General features: G+C 43.0%; 1 protein-coding gene across 1 annotated transcript in view; it reads left to right on the top strand.

Annotated features, from left to right (window-relative positions):
- NPAS2 (neuronal PAS domain protein 2) overlaps positions 1-21,279 on the top strand; it is a 192,019-nt gene that overhangs the window by 148,383 nt on the left and 22,357 nt on the right. The window contains exons 16-18 of the mRNA XM_063953453.1: positions 2,965-3,108; positions 15,767-15,814; positions 20,303-20,503. Of these exons, the coding sequence (XP_063809523.1) occupies positions 2,965-3,108; positions 15,767-15,814; positions 20,303-20,503 (393 nt within the window). The remainder of the gene's footprint in view (positions 1-2,964; positions 3,109-15,766; positions 15,815-20,302; positions 20,504-21,279) is intronic.

Genomic DNA, 21,279 nt, shown 5'->3' with positions numbered 1-21,279 from the left:
TGATCAAGCAGATGGAAAAATCTAGTTGATCTATGACACCATCATTACATGTGTGAGGTCACCAGCTGACAATAAAGTTTTAGGGTAATATGTGCAGCCAAAATCCAATCCATTCCAATCATATTAGGTCACTGCAATCAAAATGTTTTTACAATGTGGCCATACATATGATTGCATTGTAATGATGCAACTCATTGGATTGTAACATACTGTAACGTACTGTGTCGAGAATAAGTTTAATTGTGACTATTCCCTTGTGCAGACTACTTATGGGGGTCTGGCATTTTATGGTTTTGTTGGGGCGTGGCAATAGTGGTCTCCAGGGTGGTTAGATTCATATAAACATTGAGACCCACCATACAAACAGCAGGCAAGGCATGTAATCAGTGTGACAGCTGTGTTCCTGTTATGCTCTAAGGTATTTTGCATGGAGTATCAGGTGCAGTTTGTAAATGACCTTCAATGTTTGTAAAAAAAAAAATATATATATCTCCACATATCTCCCGCACCACCCACCAAAAGACACAATGGGTAGTTTGTTGCCACCTGTAGGGATGCTGGTGAGAAGGATCCTCAATCAAATATTTGACTCACTGCCATAAAGCATCTCCAGCATTACCAGTGGAATTAAAATAGATTTTTTTTCATGCTGTTTTTGTACTGTGTAATGATTTAACAATTACTTGCATATGATGTATCACATTAAAATACAGTAAGCAAAAATTGCATTTTATATTTAGATTTTATTATTATTATTATTATTATTATTATTATAATACGTGTGCTAAGGGTTCCACAGTGCTGTGCATAGCGGGGGAACATAGCAGCATTATACAGTACAACCATCAGAGTGGTTACAGACAAGAACTCAACTTTACAGATATACAGAATTACCCTTATCAGATTCCATTACTGGGTATAATGCAGACCTGATCATAGCCGTGCAAAATTTTGCACAGCTACGATCAGCTACTCAGACATGCAGGGGGACGCCCAGCACAGGGTTAGTCCACCCCACATGTCAGGCCCTACCCCCCCCCCCCCCCCCTGCACAAGTACAAAAGCATCGCACAGCGGTGATGTTTTTGTACTTGATAAGTAGCTCCCTACCTGTGCAGCTACTGCACACTGGCAGGGAGCTACCCATCACTGTCCCAGTGGCTGCGTGTGACGTCATGCAGCTGCCGCGGGCCGCCCCCCACGATCCAGGCACGTCTGCGAGGCCCGGACCGAGCTCCCAAAATGGCGGCCAAATGCCACCGGCCCGCCCCCTCCCGCCCAGTGATCGCCTCTGCCTGTCAATCAGGCAGAGGCGATCACTGGGCTGAGATGGCCATCGGCTGTCTGGCATGCACTGGCGAACTGCGGCGCATCGCAGTTCAGACCTGATTGGCTGCTGTGTGAAAATGCACAGCAGTGATCAGGTCTGAATTAGTCCCATTGTGTAGCAAAACAGAGATAGAGCTTATGTTCTAGAGGGGATGTGGGTGGACACAAAAGTGGAGTGGGCACCAGAGTTGTGCATTGTAGAGGTCGGAGAGTTAGGAGGAGGCACGCTCGGGTCCACCTGCTGTTAGAGAGGTAATCTATTCACCTGTCTGTCGCTGTACAGACACCGGCTGCAGCACATTGTGTCCTCACAATATACATTGCACCACTATTACCAGTGACATTCAGGAGCAGCGCCTTCCATCTGTACCTTTAGCCACATTATTTTCAAAAGTAACTTTTCTTGCTACAGCTTGCAACAATATTTATCGGTCTGTCTGCAATTAGTTTATTCGCTACAGTTACTCTTTGAACAAAGTTACCTCTTGTTTTTTGCTGTGATCAGTTATTCCAGCTAACCATTACAGCTACGCTGGTTTGTGAACTTATTATTCATTAGATAATTTTCAATGCGGTACCTTCAGTGAATAAGGATCATTAATATCTTTTATATTTTTAACTATAACAGCATTGTTCATTTTTTTATGTCATATGCATATCTATGCAGTATTTATTAAATATCTAACATTTATTTCCAGCTCTCCATTTGTTTTAGTTTACTGATGCTCTTACGAGCACTGCTGCTTTTCTATTGTTTAGGAGGAGGCATGGTTGGTTTTGCTAAAAAGATGAGTTTTGAGGGCATGCAAGTCAGGAGGGGGTGTGAATGTCTGATGGAGTGGGATTACATTCCTGGGATAAGAGCAGCATTAGATAAATCCTGGAGGCTGGTGTCAGAGGAGGTGATCAGGTAGAAAGTGAGGCAGTAGTCATTGGAAGAGTGAAGAGGGCAGGAGGAAGTGTGCGTGGGAATGAGGCTAGAGATGTCTGGAGGGGAAGAGCAGTTGAAAGCTTTAAAAGTGAGTGAGAGGAGTTTGAATTTAATTCTAATAGGCCCTACACACTTGGCGATAATACTCAAAGATATGAACGATCTCGTTCATTAATGAACAAGATACCGTTCATATCTTTGAGTGTAGAGGCACCAGCGATGAACGATGCATGGCCCCGCGCTCGTTCATCGCTGGTGCCCCGTCGGCTATGCATGCAGGCCAATATGGACGATCTCGTCCATATTTGTCTGCACTTCTATGGAGCCGGGTGACGGGGGGACTGAAGAAACTTCACTCCCCCCCGTCACTGCCCCCCACCGCTGGGTCGCCCGTCAGCCGTATCCGCTGTCGGGCAGCTCGGCGGCGGATAGCTCAATGTGTAGGGCCCTTAAGAGGGAGGCAGATCCAGAAGAGCGATTGGTAGAGGTGGAGTGTCGCAAGAAGGAAGTGAGGTGTGCAGCAGAATAAAGGATAGACTGAAGGGGATCAAGGTATGAAATAGGTTAGTGAGGAGTAGATTGCAGTAATCAAGCTGAGAAATAAAAACGGTATGGATTAGGGTTTAAGTGGTGACCAATGTGAGAAAGGGATGGATCCTTGAAATATATTTCAGCCTTTCCATAATGCGTCTCTTTTATATCAGTTTTCAGCACATGGCATGTTCCAGACCATTAAGAACCAGCTGGAACAAAGGAGACTGAATATCCAGGCCAACATACAGTGGCAGCAAGAAGAGCTAAAAAAGATCCAAGAGCAGCTGATTATGGTCCAGCATTCCAACTTACAAGTGAGTCCCAAGGAAAACCTTCTAACATAACATTAGTTATTCATTTATTATTCAGCCTCTAAAAGAGCAATGTACTACTCTTTTCCATATATTGTGATATGTGCAGAGCCGGCCCTAACCAATATGATGCCCTAGGCAAGATTTTGTCTGGTGCCCCCTAGTACCACTGCTGGTTCTGCCTCTGACCTTGCACCTCTTTCCCAGCACCATCACCCCTCACCCATAGCAGTCCTTATTTTGGTGTTTGTACCCCCTATACTTTAAATAGGAACAGCTCGCACATTTGGTGCACAGCCCAAAAAGGGGTGTGTGTTTGCTGGCAAGGGGCATGGCCACACGATAGTAACCCCAATTCCAATTACGCCACATAGTACTGCAACTTTATTCACATTTGATCATGCGATAGTGTCCATAATTCATATTACATCCCACAGTAGTATCACTTTACCTTATAAACGTTACTCCTCACAGTAGAGCCCCTTACTCACATTACATCACACTGAATTGCTCCTTATTCACATTACATCACACCCTATTGCTCTTTATTCACCTTAGATGACACAGTAGAGCCCTTTCTATACGCAATGCCACATAGTAGAGCACCTTATACACATAATGCCACACATTAGTAATGCATTTATACACATAATTCCACAGTAATGCCTCTTACACATATGAGACACCTTATTAATGTCCTTATAAACATAATGCGCCTAACACATTACGACAACCTTTATTAGTGCCCTTTTACACATAATATCCCTTACACATATGTTGCACATTATTAATGCCCTTATACACATAATGACACACATAGTGCCACCTATACATTTGCTGCACATTATTAGTGACCCTTTACACATAATGACACACATACAGTAGTACCCTGTTACACATATGCCGCACATTATTAATGCCCTTATTCACATAATGACACACATAGTGCCCCTTACACATATGTTGCACATTATTAATGCATTTTACATGACACACATAATGCTCCTTACACATATTCTGAACACTACTGCACAACCAACCCACTCACATGCACACAGCACTCACACTGCCACTAACACTGTGACCTCGGCCTTTGACACAGATGTGTCCTCATAAATCTTGCCTCAATGCTAACGTCGGGCACCTTTTTTTAATGCATATGCATCTTATTTGCATTGCTATGTGGCTACGATGCACAAGCAGCTTCTGCTGATTAAAATGATATGCAGCATGCCTTTATACTGTGTGAGACTGTGGCTGTATCTGCATATGAAATGCTACACACAGAATATAGGCATGCCGCATATCATTTTAATCAGCAGAAGCTGCTGATGCCCCTAGGTATATTAAATGCCCTAGGCAATTGCCTAGTTTGCCTATGCATATGGCCGGCTCTGGATATGTGGGGTAGTTATCAAAGCATGGAGGGAGATAAAGCACTAACCAATCAGCTTCTAACAAACACAGGACCTGATTCAGGGCCTAATTCAGCAAAAATCGTAGAAAATGCAAAAATACGTAAAATCTGAGACAAAAAATACAACTTCTGAGACATAGCAAAAACTGCGTATGCACTACGAAAAGTAGGTGTGTAAGGGGCGTCTTGCAAACCCTACGAGCAGGGGCGTGTTGTGGGTGTATGCTGATGATCGGTAGGCGGTGCATACGCAATTTTTGCAACTGAACGCACATTTATGGTGTGCAGTTTCTGAGTGACTAAAGGTCACTCAGTGGCCTCAGTTGTAGAATGTTGGATGTATACTGCTATCATTGCTTCATTACACCCAGCTGATGTAGCTCACACTGCTGATCACAATTCAGATTATTCATCTGCATTGAAATTTAACCTGTAAGGGAGCTTTAAACTAACACATGTATTACTCTAAAATATACCGGTATGTTACTAGTAACCTAATAATTCTTTAAGCTAATAACAATGCAATGTCAAGAACACACTTGTTTTCCACAAACATGTACAATAACATTTACAAGCAAGTTTTTTTTGTTGTTGTTTTTTTTTGTTTGGTTAATGGCTTTTTGTTTGAGTTTTTTTTTCTGATTTAAAGCAACAAACAATTATTATCTTCAGAAATCATACCCACATACATGTGTAAGGTTTTTTGTTTCTCCCCTTGACAAAAAGACATATGTTTAATAACATCACCACAATAATTGTGATTTTGTGGACATTTTTATTATGCACCGCTATTTTTTTTAATAAATATTTTTACATTAAACAATAACATAAGGAATGTTAATAATAACAAAGAAACATTGGGGGTCATTCCGAGTTGTTCGCTCGGTAAATTTCTTCGCATCGCAGCGATTTTCCGCTTAGTGCGCATGCGCAATGTTCGCACTGCGACTGCGCCAAGTAAATTTGCTATGCAGTTAGGAATTTTACTCACGGCTTTTTCTTCGTTCTGGTGATCGTACTGTGATTGACAGGAAGTGGGTGTTTCTGGGCGGAAACTGTCCGTTTTATGGGTGTGTGTGAAAAAACGCTACCGTTTCTGGGAAAAACGCGGGAGTGGCTGGAGAAACGGAGGAGTGTCTGGGCGAACGCTGGGTGTGTTTGTGACGTCAAACCAGGAACGACAAGCACTGAATTGATCGCAGATGCCGAGTAAGTTTCAAGTTACTCAGAAACTGCACAGAGATGTCTTATCGCAACATTGCGAATCTTTCGTTCGCAATTTTAAGAAGCTAAGATACACTCTCAGAGGGCGGCGGCTTAGCGTGTGCAAAGCTGCTAAAAGCAGCTTGCGAGCGAACAACTCGGAATGAGGGCCATTAATATGTCATGTATGTAAACTTTCAACATAAAAAAAAAAAAAAATTTCTTCCTTTTTCCGCCTGCGTTTGTGGATTCACCAGCGAAAGTAGCTCGTCTTGTTGTTCAACGCATCCTGTCAGTAGGCATGGTTGGCTCAATGTTATGTGTGGCTGATGTTAAATTGTGACATCAGAAACCTTTACGCAAAAAATGTGACTAAGTATATGTTTTTTAGCAAAAAATGCGGTATTTTAAATCTCATCACAAAATTTGCAAATTTGACAAGTCCACTTTTTTTGGTAACATTAAATTAGTGTTGTAGATTTTCCGTTTGGCCATGCTTTCTCAATTTTGCAATTGGTCACAGTTTTTGCTAATTTGTACTTTTTACGATCCTTACTGAATTAGCCCCTCAGTAAGGATTGCAATTTCTGATAAGTAGCAGAATTTGCAACCCTTTGGATCACATGCTGTAGGCCGCCCATGCTAACCGCCGCCCGCTCCCCCCCCCCCTTGTCCACACTTAAATTGCAGTCGCACCGACATTTCAGCATGACCGCTAAAAATAGGCCCGCCACCATTTTAGTGATGGCAGCGGCTGCATGTGCTGTCATCAGCTTCCCTGATCACGCCCCTGTTTCGCGCTGCCACGCTCCCTTTTACTTTTTGCACCCCCGCAACACTCCATCTTCGCCTTGGAAACGGTGTATTGTCGCAACACCTTCCCCCCCCCCCCCCCCCCCCGGAGTAAATGCGGGCACATGTGTAAGTACGAGAGCAGTGCATGCGCCCGAGGGACAATTGTAAAAATTCTAGTTTGACCGCCCTTTGCGATCCAACCTGAATTAGTCCCACAGCTTGTAAAATGAGTGTTAGCAGCTGATTGGTCAGTGGCGCACGCAGGGGGGGTTTCCGAGTACCTGGAAACACCCCCCTGATGAGACATTTTTTTTCATTTTTCAGACGGAGACAGCAGTGTCTCCGTCTCAGTAAAAGGCGCGACCGCGATCGCGACAGCTTACTGTAGCTGCTGGCTGCTGCAGCAGCATAGAGCAGAGAACCATGGAAGGGGGGAAGCTGCTGGCGGTACATGCTTAGCCAAAGCAGCTCCCTCCGTCCTCACACACACTGCCGTCCATCTGCTCCTGCCTCTGTCCCAGCCCCAGCTCCTGCCTCTGTCCCAGCCCCTGGTATGTATAAAATATACAGTACTGCATGTACTGTATATGAAGTGTGTGTGTGTGTGTGTGTGTGTGTGTGTGTGTGTGTGTGTGTGTGTGTGTGTGTGTGTGTGTGTGTGTGTGTAGGTTTGTATGTATAAATTAATGTATGCTCTATGTAAGTATATTCAGTATACTCAGTAAAAAAAAAAAAAAATATATATATATATATATATATATATAGAGATATATATATATATATATATATATATAAAGATCCAATTCAGCCGGCACTCACATACATAGGGCAAATGCTCCGGTGTCCAGTTCAGCAAAACATCATATACCTCCAATATGAACGGCACTCAGAGACTGGTATAATGAATCAATGTATTAAAGTCACGTCTAACGAACGTTTTCGGGGACACAGCCCCTTCCTCAGGACCACAGACAGTAATAACGATACAAGCACAAACATACACTTAAATACCGTTACCGTTACTCACCTGTCCGTGTTCACTCATCAGGGGACTCGGCGCCGGCTATCCGCAGTGACGTACTTCCCCTTCAGACAGGAGCCGTTGCCATGGTACCCGCTCGCATGCGTTCCACACGGCCGGACTTCCCCGTTCCTGGTTCAGCGTGTACTGCGCATGCTCTGCAAGCCGGGACCCCTGAGAGAGGAGACAAGGAAGGTGTTACAAAAGACATACTACAAACATTTAAAAACAAATGTAACATGCAACAAATACAAATTAAAAAAAGGACAACCTAATATCAGATCAAGAGCACACCAGTGGGCGCCACCATACAAATCACATGGGTCATAAAGTATTCCAATTTATTTTATCATTAAGGCCCATGGGAAAAATAGTTCCCAATCGCATAATCCATTGTGATTCTTTGATTAAAAGATTTTTTGGTCTATTCCCTCTCCGTAAGGAGACAGGAATATGGTCTATCATGAAATATTTCAAGGACGATAAAGGATGGCCCATCGCCCTAAAGTGCTTTGCCACGGGTTGATCAATGTCTCTACCCTCCAAGGTGAGACGAATGGCGGAACGATGAGCCGCCATCCTTTCACTAAATTTACGGATAGTCTGCCCAATATAGTATAATCCACATGGACAGACTATCACGTAAACTACAAATGAGGTACTGCAGGTCAGGACATGTCTGATCTCATATGTTTTGTCGCTATGAGGATGTTTAAATGATTTACATGCAATCAAATGACTGCATGTGGCGCAATTGACACATCTGTAACATCCTGGAGGTTGGTATATATATTAGGTGGCCTAGGTACCCCCCTACCAGTAATATCTGCATGCACGAGGCGGTCCCTAAGATTACTGCCTCTTCTAAATGCAGCTATAGGTCGTATTGCCCTAAATACCGGCAAGTCTGGATCAGACTTGACCATGGGCCATAATGCTTGGGTAGCTCTTTTAATAATGGGGCTGGCTACAGTATAATCAGATACCATCGGTAACACCCCCTGATTATCCTTCTGTTGTGGATGTAACAGATCATTCCTGGACATGCCTAATACTTTAGATTTCTGTTGAAGTAAAGTTTTAGTATCATAACCTCTCTCAGTAAATTTAGCAATGAGGTCATCGATTTTACATGAGATCTTATCAGGATCACTAGTGATCCTCGCAATTCTCATCATTTGGGATAATGGAAGGCCCCGTTTTAAAGATTCAGGGTGATGGCTTGATGACTGCAAAAAGGTGTTTCTATCAGTGGCTTTACAGTGTACTTCAGTCTCAAATTTGCAATCCCTTAGGTGAATTTTAACATCCAAAAAAACAGCTTCAGTGAAACTATACATATATGTCAACCTAATAGGTGATTGCACACTGTTAATCCTTTGCAGGAGTTTTTCTAAACTCTCAATGCCCCCCGTCCATAGCATAAAAATGTCATCAATGTATCTGGTGTACCATAATACATTGTGACAAATGCTAGGGTCCTCGAAGAATATGGCATCCTCGAACTCAAACATAAAAACATTAGCATACGAGGGGGCCACAGGAGACCCCATGGCACACCCCCGTAGCTGCAGATAATAATTACCATCGAATAAAAAATAATTTCGACGCAATGTCAGTTCTAAGAGGGTCAAAAATAGATCATGATTAAACTCTCTATTATCAAGAAAAGTATTGAGAAAATGGCGCATAGCACGTAATCCCCCATCATGGGGTATAGAAGTATACAAACTTGAGACATCCATACACACCATTAAAGTATCTGGAGCAATGACATCAAATTTAGAAAGTTCTAGCAGAAATGACGTCGTATCTTTAAGAAACTACTGTTTTTTTGACAATAATGGTTGCAAAATGCAATCCAACATTTGGGCGACTGGTTGATATAAGGACTCTCGTGCTGAAAGAATAGGACGACCAGGAGGTTTCATCCTATCCTTGTGCACCTTAGGAAGAGTATATAAAGAAGGGATCTTAGGATGTTGGACCCACAACCTATTAGATACTTTAGTAGAAATTAACTGGTCATCACATGCTTTCTTAAGGATACTCTTTAATTCTAGTTGATACTGATCTGTAGGATCTCTAGATAATTTCAAATAGACCTGCTCATCTGACAATTGAGACATAATTTCTGCTCTATAAGTCCCAATGTCCTGTATGACGATTGACCCGCCCTTATCAGCGGGCCTAATCACAATATCGTCATATGCAGCAAGATCTTGTAGGGCCTTCGTTTCCTCTCTGGACAAGTTATGCCGAACAGCACCCGGTGCCATGGTAAATCTTGAAACAGCGCCATCTAGTAATCTTCCAAATGTCTTCAGAGAAGCGTTGTTAGAAGGTGGATCATATTTAGAGCAAGATGTTAGTCTCAGAAAAGGGTCCAATATAGTGTTGATTGATGTATCTGTTTGGTATTGAAAATGTTCTTTAAGTCTTAGATTCCTTGAGAATTTGTGAGCATCTCTTTTCCAATTAAATTCATTGTGTTTATTTGTAGGCACAAAACTCAGACCTTTGTTTAACACCTGGATTTCCAAGGGTTTTAACACTCTCTGGGAAAGGTTAAAAATTAAGTCTTCTTGGACTCTTGGTTTTTTCTTCCCCCTCTGGTTTTGGCCCCCCCGGCGGGTGGGAGGATGGCTTGTGGATCCATACCATTCCTGACCCCTCTGCCTAAAGGGATTCTGGCTGAACGGGAGGTGTCATCAGATTCGGAGATAATGAAATCACTGTCACTGTTAGATGACTGATACTCCTTCCGGGGACCAGGATTTCTTTTTTGCCAGGGACGTCTCCTATATGAATTTTTCTTGCCCTGGTTTCCATTATCACCTCCTGATAGCCATTTGTAGACATGATTGTCGTCATAGTCCCCATCCACAGTACGTTTCTTCTGTTTTTTAAATTTGATCAGATTCCTTTTATATTCGGTGTGTTGTGTTTCAAGTTTGTCCAGCCAATCCTGGCTGGATTCTGCTTCTAAAGTGTGCAGATGATCCTTTTCAAAGGCAGCTATTTTTTGTCTAGTAATTTGTAACTCCCTGTTGGATTCTTCTATGACAGACACCATAAGATCAAACGAGCACTTGTTTAAAATGGCGATCCATTTTACCACAAAATCTGGATTGTTTCGTCCGATGGTGGGCACATTATGTACCCTGAAACCTCTGGGGATTTTGTGTTCACGGTAATACTCGGATAATGATATCCCATGTAATAAGTAGTCCGTCTCACGGCGTTTCAATTTCAACAACTGTTGATATAAATCCTCAGAGTTAACCAATGGATCACTGGAAGTCATTTGATCAGTAAAGAGAATATTCTCTATTTGTGCTGCAGTGTAGCTAAAAGTAGCTCCTTGTGGTGGCGCAGATACATTGCGGCACCCATGTGTTTCTGTGGTAGAGGTAGATGATTCCATCTCATATATAGGAGCAATATATATTAGTGAAGTCACACACAGTCTACTGCAGCAATGCAGGTGAAAGTCACTGAATTCTCCAAACGGTGGGTGTACTCACATACACACCACCATAAAATCAGGTGAAAAGCAATAACAGTGTTCAAGAGGATTTGTATGAATAATGAATTATATCCACAGGTGCCTTGCAACGGGTGCAGTATTTGCACATAGATAAAGATCCAATTCAGCCGGCACTCACATACATAGGGCAAATGCTCCGGTGTCCAGTTCAGCAAAACATCATATACCTCCAATATGAACGGCACTCAGAGACTGGTATAATGAATCAATGTATTAAAGTCACGTCTAACGAACGTTTTCGGGGACACAGCCCGTTCCTCAGGACCACAGACAGTAATAACGATACAAGCACAAACATACACTTAAATACTGTTACCGTTACTCACCTGTCCGTGTTCACTCATCAGGGGACTCGGCGCCGGCTATCCGCAGTGACGTACTTCCCCTTCAGACAGGAGCCGTTGCCATGGTACCCGCTCGCATGCGTTCCACACGGCCGGACTTCCCCGTTCCTGGTTCAGCGTGTACTGCGCATGCTCTGCAAGCCGGGACCCCTGAGAGAGGAGACAAGGAAGGTGTTACAAAAGACATACTACAAACATTTAAAAACAAATGTAACATGCAACAAATACAAATTAAAAAAAGGACAACCTAATATCAGATCAAGAGCACACCAGTGGGCGCCTCCATACAAATCACATGGGTCATAAAGTATTCCAATTTATTTTATCATTAAGGCCCATGGGAAAAATAGTTCCCAATCGCATAATCCATTGTGATTCTTTGATTAAAAGATTTTTTGGTCTATTCCCTCTCCGTAAGGAGACAGGAATATGGTCTATCATGAAATATTTCAAGGATGATAAAGGATGGCCCATCGCCCTAAAGTGCGCCCCGCGGACAAGGGGGGAGGCATAGTGGTACAGGATCTTGCCGACTATAAAGAGGAAGCATATAGACAGTTAAATGACCTCTCTGTCTATACAAGATTGGTATCTGATCCCACGAGTAAATATATTAATGAGCTTGATTTGATGTTAGAGAAAGCTGTAAAAGAGGGGATTATTTCCAACAGCACACGTTCAGCACTCATGGTTTCGGCACCCTGTGTGCCAGTTTTTTACACAATCCCCAAGCTACATAAAGACCCAGTCCGTCCCCCGGGACGGCCGATAATATCAGCTAGGGGTTCTTTGTACACTAATGTATCCAAGTATGTTGATCATTTTTTGCAGCCTGTAATACAGAGTGAGGCAACCTATTTAAAGGACACCTCTACTTTTTTACAAAAATTACGTGAGGTAGACAATCTCCCAGACACTTGCTGGTTATGTACGGCTGACGTTGTCAGCCTATATACCAGCATCCCACATAGTCGTGGTCTGGAAGCAGTGAGTAACCTCATAGACGGTAATTCCAAATTTACAGGTCCGGTGATTCAATTTTTTATGAGTCTAATGCAGCTTATACTTAACAGGAATTACTTTTTATTCAATAATGAATTTTTCCAACAAATAAAAGGCTGTGCGATGGGGCCTTGTGCCGCACCGGCATATGCCAATGCTTTCATGTTCTGTGTGGAACAGGCATTATTTTTCTCCAATCCCCAGTACAAATCCAATATAGCTATGTACACTCGCTATATTGGTGACGTGTTCATGCTATGGACAGGGACACGTGAGATGTTTATAGACATGATGCATCGAGTAAATTTGATGGATGATTCCATTAAATTTACTTTTGACATACAGGCAGAGACCATTAATTTCCTGGATGTGAAAATTATTAGAAAAAATGGTATATTCATCACCTCCATTTACCAAAAGCCGACTGATGTTAACAGTCTACTATTGGCCTCCAGCCATCACCCAAAACCCCTGAAAAGTGGTCTTCCGTACTCACAGTACCTACGGGTACATCGGATTTGTAGTAGTACGGATGAAGAATATAAACAAATGGAACTTATGACTTCCAGATTCCTGGAGAGGGGGTATAATAGTGACTTGTTGCGATCAGCTAGAAAAAAGGCCATGTCTCAACCAAAAATTCCCGTTGCTGTAACGGCCTCAAAGAAAAAACAGGACAAGGACGTGATTGTCTGTGTAACTGATTATACCACATCTAGTCAAAGAATTAATAAAACAGCTAAAAGATTATGGCCGATAATACAGAGAGACCCAGATCTCTCTAGTATTAGTTCTAGTAAACTGATGTCATGCTATAGGAGGGGCAGCAACATACGAGATGTTGTTGTACACAATGACATCTCACGATATGCTGCTACAGAGATGGCCACTTTTCTAACAAAAAAACCAGGGAATTATAAATGTATTGGCTGTGTTACTTGTCGGTATCTTGAAACCGGTGATTATATAACACATCCGCACACCGGCGTTAAGATCAAAATTAAACAAGTTCTCACCTGTACAAGTGATTTCGTAATATACTGCATCAAATGCCCATGTGGGCTCTATTATATAGGCAAAACGTCCTGCCCATTTAAAGTACGCATGGGCCAACACAGAAGTGCAATAAAACAAATACTGGAGGGTAAGCAAGTGGACCAACCGGTCGCTAAACATTTTAAAGCACATCAACACAGTCTTGCCACCTTACGGTATAAAATGTTGGAACAGGTCCCTTTAACTAAGCGAGGGGGAGATAGACAGAAAACTCTGTTACAAAAGGAGGCACGTTGGATACACCGGCTTAATACGGTGGCTCCTAACGGCCTTAATGAGACACTGTCACTTGCCTGTTTCCTGTAGAGTAGAAGATGCATTATGTATTAAATAGAAAGTTTAATAGCCATTATAATTGTAATTTTGGTATTGTTAGATAGGTTCACAGTAACTATTTCAACATTGCGGTATTTAGAAGTATACATAGTACATAAAGCATGAATGTAACTTAGTTTCCAGTTCTGCAAACGATTCTGTCTTGTTTTACTGTTTCCATGGTGATGGTTTAGTTCACTGGTCGGGTAAACGTCATCACGTTGACTCTGTGGTCTCCAAGTGATGACGCACCCGGAAGTAAGTCCGGCGGCGTGAGCCGGGGACTGTGCACGTGGGGGTGTTTTAGAGCATAAAGGTAAGATTGTTTTATGTGATATTTTGTATCTTCTGATGACGGTTGAATAAAACCGAAACGTTAAGTCTGAGCAGTACCGAGTGATCTCCGTTACTGCATTGTAGAAATCCGAGAGTGCCGCCATTACGTCTACCTACATAGCTTTCTTAGCTTGGAGGGCACCCGGTGAGGTGAATTTCTCTACAAGTGTGAGTGCCGAATATTTCTCTTCTATATATATATATATATATATATATATATATATACATATATATTATATATACATATATATATATGTATATCTTATATGCACACACTACACGTGGAAACCCCCCTTACTAAATCCTGCGTTTGCCAGTGTTGGTTAGTTCTTTATCACTCTCAATTGTATCTCTCCATGCTTTGATAAATACCCGCCTAAGTCTGTAATGTGCAGACTTTGTTATCATTACACTAATGGAATGCCAAGCCTAGTTCATTTAAGGTAAGGCATCTCTCCCTTCTGTGTTACTTCTCCTTTATAATGATGTTATTTTCAGAAATGCTTACTATCATGGAACACTTTGATATGACATAAATGGGAGAGATCTGTTTATCCATTATGTAAAAAAGAGTCATTATATAACAAGCCTAATAGTTGTTTCTTGCCATGCTATCAATATGTTGTTGTTATTATTATTATTATTATTATTATTATTATTATTATCCTTCATTTATATGGTGCCCCAAGCAGCTCCTAACAAAGTACATAAACAGAAACAGTATTAACAAATTAAGATACAAGTAACTCACAGTACAGAGCATTGCAGGACATGGACAAGGTTTATAAACTGGATACTTAGTAATTGCCGGCGGACGGGATCCTGGCTGTTATGATCCCGACAGCGGGATCCCGGCTACCAGAATGCCAGCAGTGGGGCAAGCGATAGAAAGCCCCTTGTGGGCTCGCTGCGGGCATGGTGGCTCCCTGCGCTCACCACAGATTATATTCTCCCTCTATGGGTGTTGTGGACACCCACAGAGGGAGAATAGCCTGTGTCGCCAGTATTCCAACTGCAGCATTTCACCCCCTGTTGGGATTCAGACTGCAGTCGGTATTGTGACTGCTGGGATCCCAACTGGCGGTATTGTAACCGCTTCCCTTATAAACATTACTGAATAAGCAGTCATAGTACTCACATAAGCAGCAGGGCGTCAAAACCCAAAGAAGAAGTGCCGCTACAATCAGTGAGGAGTAGATGACCGTACAAGTGAGGGAAGGAAAAGCACATGAGGGAAGAGGGCTCTGCTTGTGAGTTATTCACAAATACTAATATTAGATAGGTAGGAGATAGATGAAATAAACACAACATGTAATCAATTTCCATGAAGAGAAATACCAAAGCAGGCACTCTGACCTAAGTTGACATTTATGGTAAGTTAAAGCAAATATGTGATAGATGTATGCAAATATGTATATACTGTATAGAGTGCTGCAGCTGAAAGCATATTAAGCATATAACATGCATGATAATACAGCTTATAAATACTGTTTCTTAAGAAATGCCTTTTCACTGAAAAGTATTATGTTGACAAAAAAGTTACAACAAATTACACATTTGCCAAGGCTATATAAACACTATTTGGTGGTTTCTCTTCTGTTTTTTTTTTTTTTTTTTTAAAGTTGCCAACATCTGAATCCAGTTCCCAGGGACAATATGTTGTTGAACAGGTGCGTGAATATATGATATGCACTTCATACATTCATTGTACAGCCTCCATACAGTAAGTATGAGTATGTACATGGTATGTAACATGATCTGTAAGGAACTCCAACAGCAGCACATGCACTTGTGACCTGCTAGCCTGGATCATCCATACGCATGGATAGTAGGATTCACACATTTAAAAAAATAGGGGTAGTTAGGTCACCTAATCCACAATTTCTCAAACTCGGTACTCAGGCCCCCACACAGTGCATGTTGTGCAGGTAACCCTGCAGGTGCACAGGTGTATTAATTACTCACTGACACATTTTAAAAGGTCCACCATTGGAACTAATTATTTCACTTTCGATTCTGTGAGGAGACCTGCAAAACATGCACTATGGGGTATATTTACTAAGGTCCCGATTTTGACCGAGATGGTGTTTTTTCTTCAAAGTGTCATCTCGGGAATTTACTAAACTCAAATCACGGCAGTGATGAGGACATTCGTATTTTTTTGGAAGTCCTAGGAAAAAATTACAAATGAATACACCATCGGTCAAATACGCCTGGAATTTGGTAGAAATCGGTCATTTACTAAAAAGTGCAAATCACAAACACTGCCGACAATAGCCAAACACTGCCATGATAAAATACAAATCGTGAAAAAGTGCTAAAAAAAACCAGACCTGCTTTTTTTTACCGTGTTCGGATAGGCATGCACGGATCCATGAGATCCGTGCATGTTTTTCAGTGGGAAGGGGTGGGAAAGTGTTAATTTTTCCCCAAAAAAATGCGTGGGGTCCCCCCTCCTAAGCAAAACCAGCCTCGGGCTCTTTGAGCCGGCCCTGGTTGTAAAAAATATGGGGGGAAAAGTGACAGGGGTTCCCCCATATTTAAACAACCAGCACCGGGCTCTGCGCCTGGTCCTGGTTCCAAAAATACGGGGGACAAAAAGCGTAGGGGTCCCCCGTATTTCTGAAACCAGCACCGAGCTCCACTAGCCAGATACATAATGCCACAGCCGGGGGACACTTTTATATTGGTCCCTGCGGCCCTGGCATTACATACCCAACTAGTCACCCCTGGCCGGGGTACCCTGGAGGAGTGGGGACCCCTTCAATCAAGGGGTCCCCCTCCAGCCACCCAAGGGCCAGGGGTGAAGCCCGAGGCTGTCCCCCCCATCCAAGGGCTGCGGATGGGGGGCTGATAGCCTTTTTGACAAAAATTGAATATTGTTTTTAGTAGCAGTACTACAAGTCCCAGCAAGCCTCCCCCGCAAGCTGGTACTTGGAGAACCACAAGTACCAGCATGCAGTGGAAAACCGGGCCCGCTGGTACCTGTAGTACTACTACTAAAAAAATACCCCAATAAAAACAGAAGACACACACCTTGAAAGTAAAAGTTTAATACATACATCCACACCTCCATACACACATACTTACCTATGTTCACACGAGGGTCGGTCCTCTTCTCCATGTAGAATCCATGGGGTACCTGTTGGAAAAATTATACTCACATAATCCAGTGTAGTTCGGTCCTCTTCTTTTCTATTTGTAATCCACGTACTTTGCAAAATAAAAAAACGGATACACGACCACGCACTGAAAGGGGCCCCATGTTTTCACATGGGACCCCTTTCCCCGACTGCCAGGAACCCCCCCCCCCTCACTTCTGTCTAAGAGGGTTCCTTCAGCCAATCAGGGAGCGCCACATTGTGGCACCCTCCTGATTGGCTGTGTGCTCCTGTAGTGTATGTCAGGCAGCACACGGCAGTGATACAATGTAGCGCCTATGCACTCCATTGTAACCAATGGAGGGAACTTTGTGGTCAGCGGTGAGGTTACTTTCGGTCAACCGCTGACCACAAAGTTCCCACCATTGGTTACAATGGAGCGCATAGGCGCTACATTGTATCACTGCCGTGTGCTGCCTGACATACACTACAGGAGCACACAGCCAATCAGGAGGGTGCCACAACGTGGCGCTCCCTGATTGGCTGAAGGAACCCTCTTAGACAGAAGTAAGGGGGGGGGGTTCCTGGCAGTCGGGGAAAGGGGTCCCATGTGAAAACATGGGGCCCCTTTCAGTGCGTGGTCGTGTATCCGTTTTTTTATTTTGCAAAGTACGTGGATTACAAATAGAAAAGAAGAGGACCGAACTACACTGGATTATGTGAGTATAATTTTTCCAACAGGTACCCCATGGATTCTACATGGAGAAGAGGACCGACCCTCGTGTGAACATAGGTAAGTATGTGTGTATGGAGGTGTGGATGTATGTATTAAACTTTTACTTTCAAAGTGTGTGCCTTCTGTTTTTATTGGGGTATTTTTTTAGTAGTAGTACTACAGGTACCAGCGGGCCCGGTTTTCCACCGCATGCTGGTACTTGTGGTTCTCCAAGTACCAGCTTGCGGGGGAGGCTTGCTGGGACTTGTAGTACTGCTACTTAAAACAATATTAAATTTTTGTCAAAAAGGCTATCATCCCCCCATCCGCAGCCCTTGGATGGGGGGGACAGCCTCGGGCTTCACCCCTGGCCCTTGGGTGGCTGGAGGGGGGGGACCCCTTGATTGAAGGGGTCCCCACTCCTCCAGGGTACCCCGGCCAGGGGTGACTAGTTGGGTATGTAATGCCAGGGCCGCAGGGACCAATATAAAAGTGTCCCCCGGCTGTGGCATTATGTATCTGGCTAATGGAGCCCAGTGCTGGTTTCAGAAATACGGGGGACCCCTACGCTTTTTGTCCCCCGTATTTTTGGAACCAGGACCAGGCGCAGAGCCAGGTGCTGGTTGTTTAAATATGGGGGAACCCCTGTCACTTTTTTACCCATATTTTTACAACCAGGACCGGCTCAAAGAGCCCGAGGCTGGTTTTGCTTAGGAGGGGGGACCCCACGCATTTTTTTTTCACGATTTTAAGAATGATTTATTTTTTGATAAAGGTGCACAATGAAGCCCAGCACGGATCTCACAGATCCGGCCGAGATTCATTATGTTAAAGTCGGCAGTGTTTTACAAGTCACTCACGTAAAACACTGCCAAAAAATACGAATGACATCGACATCGGTAAATACGAAAATGCAGAATATGACAGCTTAGTAAATTAGTCGTAATAAATTAAAAAAGTTGCAACTTTACACTTTCGATGTCATTCGTGATTGAACTTTAACCTCAATCGGGAAAATACGAATTTTAGTAAATATACCCCTGTGTTGGGTCCTGAGGACCGAGTTTTGGAACCTGTGACATAATCTATAACTGGGTTGTCTAAAGGTTGCACTGTTTAGGAATCAGTTATACATACTGTATACGTAAACTGTCAGTAGTGGATTTCCCACCAGGCACATGAGCACGTGTCTAGGAGCGCCAACTGCTGGGGGCAGCACAGCCAGTCACCTCACCCTCTGCATCACATCTGCAGATCCTGTGTATATTTAGCACCAGCAGGGTGGGTGGGTGGGGTGTTGCAGGCACAATTTTCACGCAGGAAAGGTTGGGGATACCTGCCTAATTGCTTTCTGCTGGGAGGCGTCAGCTTCGATACCGGGGGATGGAGCCCGAGCCGGCAGTGACACTGGGTGGGATGTATAAAAATACATTGCCTACCCTCGGCGCCCACCGCAGCGTACTTACATATGCTATTAACATCGCAATGCGGTGACAAAGACCCCCAGCCATACCTGTGAGAAGCCTATAGGCTTCTATAGGCTATCGCCATCAAAAGATGGCGATGCTCTTGGCGGCGAAGACACGACGTCCGGGTCTTCATACAAATGAAAATGCTGTGAAATCCCTGAAAACGGGGGTTTTACCACATTTTCCCTTTAGTACATCCCGCCCACTATCATAATGTCTATGTAGATCTGCCTGCCACTGCTGCTGGGTGACTCTGGAGCTATATAGCTACCCCTGACCACGTAGGCTGAGGGCAATTGTGAAGAATGGATTGGGGAGACACTCAATAATGTTGTGCTAGGCTGGCCTGAGTCCTGTATCTGTCTCTATAAACTATATAAATATGTTAATAGTAGTGACAGTAAAATGCAGCAATAAGATACCTAGAAGACAAAACAGAATAAGCCAGGGGTAGCCAAACCTGGTCCTCGAGAACTTCCAACAGTTAATGTTTTCCAGGTCTCCTCACAGAATCACAAGTGAAGTAATTAGCTCCATCTGTGGATCTTTTAAAATGTGTCAGTGAGTAATGACTGCACCTGTGCACCTGCTGGGTGAGCTGGAAAACGTGAACTGTTGGTAACTCTCGAGGACCAGGGTTGGCTACCACTGGAAAAAGCCATTGTTTCTATTTGGCACCTATTCCTTGTTTCGCTATATTATTTATCCGGTCGAGAACCAATGTACCAAAAATCTCTGAAGTAAAGTGAATATTCGCAGATTACCGGTACAAAAAGTAAAGGCGCCCTTTTCTATTTTTTATATGTCCTCACAGTGGGCATGTGTTTCTTGTTAATACTTGAGTAATTATGTGTTTTTTTTCTATTCTGCCAGATGTTTTACCAGCCACAAATTGTTTCCTTGAGCTTCAGCAGTGTCCAACAGACTCACCCTCAGCAGCAACAAGCGCACCAGAGGCCTGGCATGGTATCCCAGCGGCAGCAATTGGTGTCTAGTTCTCCAGTCCAAGCACCCATACAGTCTTCTCAGATGGCAAACCAGCACCTGGTATCATGTGCACCAGAACTGAGAGAGGTAAATGTCATATTCAGTAAGGTCATACTTGCCTACCTGCTCCTCTCCATGAGGGAGAAAATGCTCTGTTCCTGGACTTTCCTGGTAATGTATGATTGCCATCACCTGTGGTGAAACACCTTTCTTATCAATTAACTAGCTCACCACAGGTGATGGCAATCCAACATTACCAGGAAAGTCCAGGAACAGAGCATTTTCTCCCTCATGGAGAGGGTCAGGTAGGCAAGTATGAGTAAGGTAGCACTTCATTTCTGCCCATCATTTCTTCATATTTGATTTGAGGAGGTCTCCAGATGCAGACATATCATGTTATTGGAGAATTTCTAGGTGCACTTGGATGAATGCCACGCAACACATAGCCACTGGTGATAAGACATGTATGAGGCTTAGCCAAGCATTATTATAAATAATTATAAATAATAAAGAATTATTCATTATTATTAATATATATTATTAATTATTAATTATTATTATTAATAAATAAATAATTATAAATAATTATTATATTAATTATTCTGCTAAAACGCAGAATTTGCAATCATTACTGAAGAAGGTTCAAAGTTAAGATTATGCGCAATCTAATGTGATGTGTGCACATTTGCAACAGTGATGGGCATTGATCACTGGTTTTAAACCACCATCAGTAAACCACTGATGGATTATCCAGCGATGGCTGGGTGTTGTGCTTGGGCAGACATCAGGCATCGGACCAGCGTCATCGATTTTTTTACAACACTCGGGTGTGCTGCACATTGATGATAAAAAAAATACTTGCC

Source organism: Pseudophryne corroboree, chromosome 2 (genome assembly GCF_028390025.1).
Source record: "Pseudophryne corroboree isolate aPseCor3 chromosome 2, aPseCor3.hap2, whole genome shotgun sequence".
NCBI lineage: Eukaryota > Metazoa > Chordata > Amphibia > Anura > Myobatrachidae > Pseudophryne > Pseudophryne corroboree.
The sequence above is the reverse complement of the archived record's forward strand: the minus strand, read 5'-3'. Positions and strand labels throughout refer to the sequence as shown.